At 47.4% G+C, this 3,466-nt stretch overlaps 1 protein-coding gene across 1 annotated transcript in view; it reads left to right on the top strand.

The window, feature by feature from the left end:
- The first annotated feature begins 1,985 nt into the window (after positions 1 to 1,985).
- Positions 1,986 to 3,466, top strand: part of Bms1 (BMS1 ribosome biogenesis factor) — a 36,146-nt gene continuing 34,665 nt past the window's right edge. The window contains exons 1-2 of the mRNA XM_021164145.2: positions 1,986 to 2,246; positions 2,913 to 3,121. Of these exons, the coding sequence (XP_021019804.1) occupies positions 2,946 to 3,121 (176 nt within the window). The 5' untranslated portion in view covers positions 1,986 to 2,246; positions 2,913 to 2,945. The remainder of the gene's footprint in view (positions 2,247 to 2,912; positions 3,122 to 3,466) is intronic.

Genomic DNA, 3,466 nt, shown 5'->3' with positions numbered 1-3,466 from the left:
CTACAGAGCAAATTTCAAGCAGCCAGGGCTATACAGAGAAACTCTGGCTTGAACCTCTCCCCCACCACAAAATAGTATCAGTGAACAAAAATGGCCTTATCTAGTGTCATAAATGTGACTTGTCTATTAACTAGAGATACAAACTGTTCACTCAAAAGTTTTTTTTTTTTATTGAGGATTACATAGAACACATTTTCTCATATTTCAGGACTCAAGAGAGCTTACCCCCAGAGATACCATATTTGTCATACACACCAAGCCCCAGCCTACCCAAATGTCAACATTCACACCACACGCCTTCAGGCACCTTAACTCCAGTGTCTCAGAATTAAAGTGGATCCTATTCCCTATGTCAAAGGCCATGTCTCTCACCCAACCCCCTTCCACTAACTCCCAGCATCTTTGGGCATCTACCTTGTAACAGAATGTTCTGCAGCTCCATGTCTTAACCATTGTGTTCTAAGCAACCATTTGGGGATAATGAAACAAACATGCTAAAATCTCTTTAGTATGCCTATGAAAAAATGTCCTTCATGTTTAGTGCCTTAAGAAAACTAACTGACTAGTTGTCTAGTTACCTCTCAATGTCAACTTGACACAGTCCAGAGTCATATGATGGTCCAATAAGAAAGTCTCAGTTAAGGAATTGCATAAATCTGATTGGCTTATAGGTATGACTGAAGGGCTGGACTTGATTATTAATTGATTTAGGATAGCCAGGCCCACTATGGGTACCACCATTCCCTGGGCAAGTGATACTGTGCTATGTAAGAAAATAAGGCAAGCATAAGCCTAATGAGTGAGCTAGCAAGTACCCTCTCTATGGTGTCTGCCCTGGGTTCTTCCAGTGTTGGTCTGTATGAGAAATTTCTCATAGGTCTCACTTGGTGGTTCAGCTAGGGGGATAGTTGCCAGGCAGGATGGCCCTGTCACAGGTTGGGACTGAGGGCTGTTTGATTTGTTCAATAGACACCTCTGTCAGCCATTTGTCTCAGTTTGCGATCTTACATTCTAATCCTTTTGTTGATGATAAAGGGCAATGTAGTCTTTTCTATAACTACTTCCTGCAGAAATTGGGGCGTTGCTCTGGAATGTGCAGAAAGGCTAGAATGATGGTCACTGGAATGATAGTCAAAGGATGGGGAGAGAGAAATAGGAGGGNCAACCTCACAAACTATCATTTGCTAAACCTTTGATTTTGTTTCATAATTTCCATATGAACCTTTAGAGCTGTTTTGTGTTGGTGTGCTATTAAAAGGTACAAAATGGGGGAGTTTGAGGCAAATGAACCCATGTTCTTGGCTCATTGAGGTGAGAGCTGTGTTTTGCATGAACATGCTATTTTGTGGGAACCTGAATCCGTATTCCCAGGACGCAGTCACTCTTATTTGGCGCAAGGAAAAAAAACCCTACTTCTTATTCTCCTTGAGATGAGCTCAGTTTTGAGTCCAGCATAGCTGTAGCAAATAACCGGGACTGGGGGCTTGAGGGCTATTCCTCAGGCGGGACTGGACTGAGTTCTGGGGATGCAAGGCTGAGCACAGAGAGACACAAGACACACATAGCCACACATGCACACAAAATGGCAAGCTAAGACGTTTTCTGGAGAAAACGCCCTCTCCAGGAGCACAGAGGAGCACCCTTGCCCTCAGCCNGTCGGTCCTGGCACAAGAGGGCAGCAGAGAGCTGAAAACCCGTGAGGACAGCTCTGGCAGCGGTGACAAGGAGCGGTTGCCTAGCCGGTGGGGCGGCGGAATTCACAGCTTTCAATGTTGGGACTGGCGATGACTCGGGCGTCCTTCCAGCGTTCCTCTGCTACTCAAATAAGCGGGCCAGGACGCAGCGCCCCGCGGATCCTCTGAAGCCAGGTCGCGCTGGCTGAGAGCCCGACTCTCAGAGTGGCTGGAGCACGTTTCCCGCAGGGACCCGAAGGAGAGGGCAGTCCGTGCGAAATCTGAAAGTGCGCTTGCGCAACCCTCAGCCAACCCAGAGCTTACTTCCGGCTTTCCCCTGAAAGTCGTCCGTCCACGGGTTCCTTTTTTCCCCTCTTCTTTGCTCGTTTCCCTCCGACGGGTACAAGCAGAAGGACAGTTTCCGCTTCCGGCGTCGTGCTTGCGGGCTGGAGCNGTTGCTGCCGTGAGTCCGAGTGCTTTCGCGAGCCCCGTCGGCGACGTCCGTCGGTTTCCCGGTTCGGTCGGTCCTCGACCTCCCTACAGGCTGCTCCCAGGCTNCGTCTGGGCTGGAAGGCAAGTTTCTCGGCCGCCGGAGAGGTGCGGAGGGCGTGGGTTNGTGCAGTGCTGGACCGGGAGCGAGTCACTCGAGCAGGGAGGGCTCCTGCCCAGCTCGGCTGCGAGTTCTTCTCCCAGCAAAAATAGATCACCGGGAGGGGAAAATGTGCTTCCTCCAGGATGGGAGGCGGGTCTGCCTAGCACTGTTCGGNTATCTTAAACTTGTATGTTTGTTTTCGTTTTAAGTTAAAAGGATACTTCANCCTAAGCTACCTAGAATAGTAGACACTAGTCACGTGCGACTAAGTTTAAAATTAATTTAAACTTAAGATCGTTTTCAGTTTCCGAAGGTACGCTTGAAATTCTCTGTAACCACGTGTAGTTCACAACAAGGCTTCTGTACTGAGAACAGCAGGTAGGATGTATTTCTGTCATCACAAAAAATGAGCACTGTCGAAATGGCTTCAACATAAAACATAATATGAAGGATAGTGTTGGTGCTGCTAATAACTCTTATACTTTATGGCGTAAGAAAGGGACGTGAATTTGAAGATACTGGCTAAACATTTTCTACCTCCATTCAATGAACAAATACATCAGCACTTAAGTAAATTAAATTACTGCCCTCCTATGTTGCCCTGATTATAATTTGATTACCACCACCGTCCTCCCTGTTCCGTGTAGGTAAGACTTATTTGTAGTAGATAAATAGCCACCATGGAGACCAAGGACCACAAGAAACATAGGAAGAAGCACAGTGGGCCTAAAGCCGAGAAGAAAAAGAAACGGCACCTGCAGGACCTACAGCTTGGAGATGAAGAGGATGCCCGGAAGAGAAACCCCAAAGCTTTCGCAGTGCAGTCAGCTGTGCGGATGGCGCGGTCCTTTCACAGGTGTGTTTACCTGGGCTTAGTGGGTCTTCCGTTAAGTACTGGGAGCCTCTCCTAGATGGCATTTGCCTTGTCAGTCTAACTCAGGTCTGAAGGACGTAGGCGTGCCATAGTAGGCATGCCGTATGGCTTTTCCTAAAACGTCAGAGCTCTGCCAAAGAAGCGTTTTCCCTCTAACACCTGCCCTTTGCCTTTCCCTACTTTTTTCTTTGTTTTCTTTCTTTCTGTCCTTTCTTTCTTGTCCAAGAAGAAGAAGAATTTATACAATTTAGATCACAGAAAAAAAAATACATCGTGGTGCGGAGCCTAGTGCGCACCACGATGTACAACGTCCTTTCGAAAAAAAAA

The sequence above is a fragment of the Mus caroli genome, chromosome 6 (assembly GCF_900094665.2).
Source record: "Mus caroli chromosome 6, CAROLI_EIJ_v1.1, whole genome shotgun sequence".
Lineage (NCBI taxonomy): Eukaryota > Metazoa > Chordata > Mammalia > Rodentia > Muridae > Mus > Mus caroli.
This window is presented reverse-complemented; position numbering and strand designations above follow the sequence as displayed.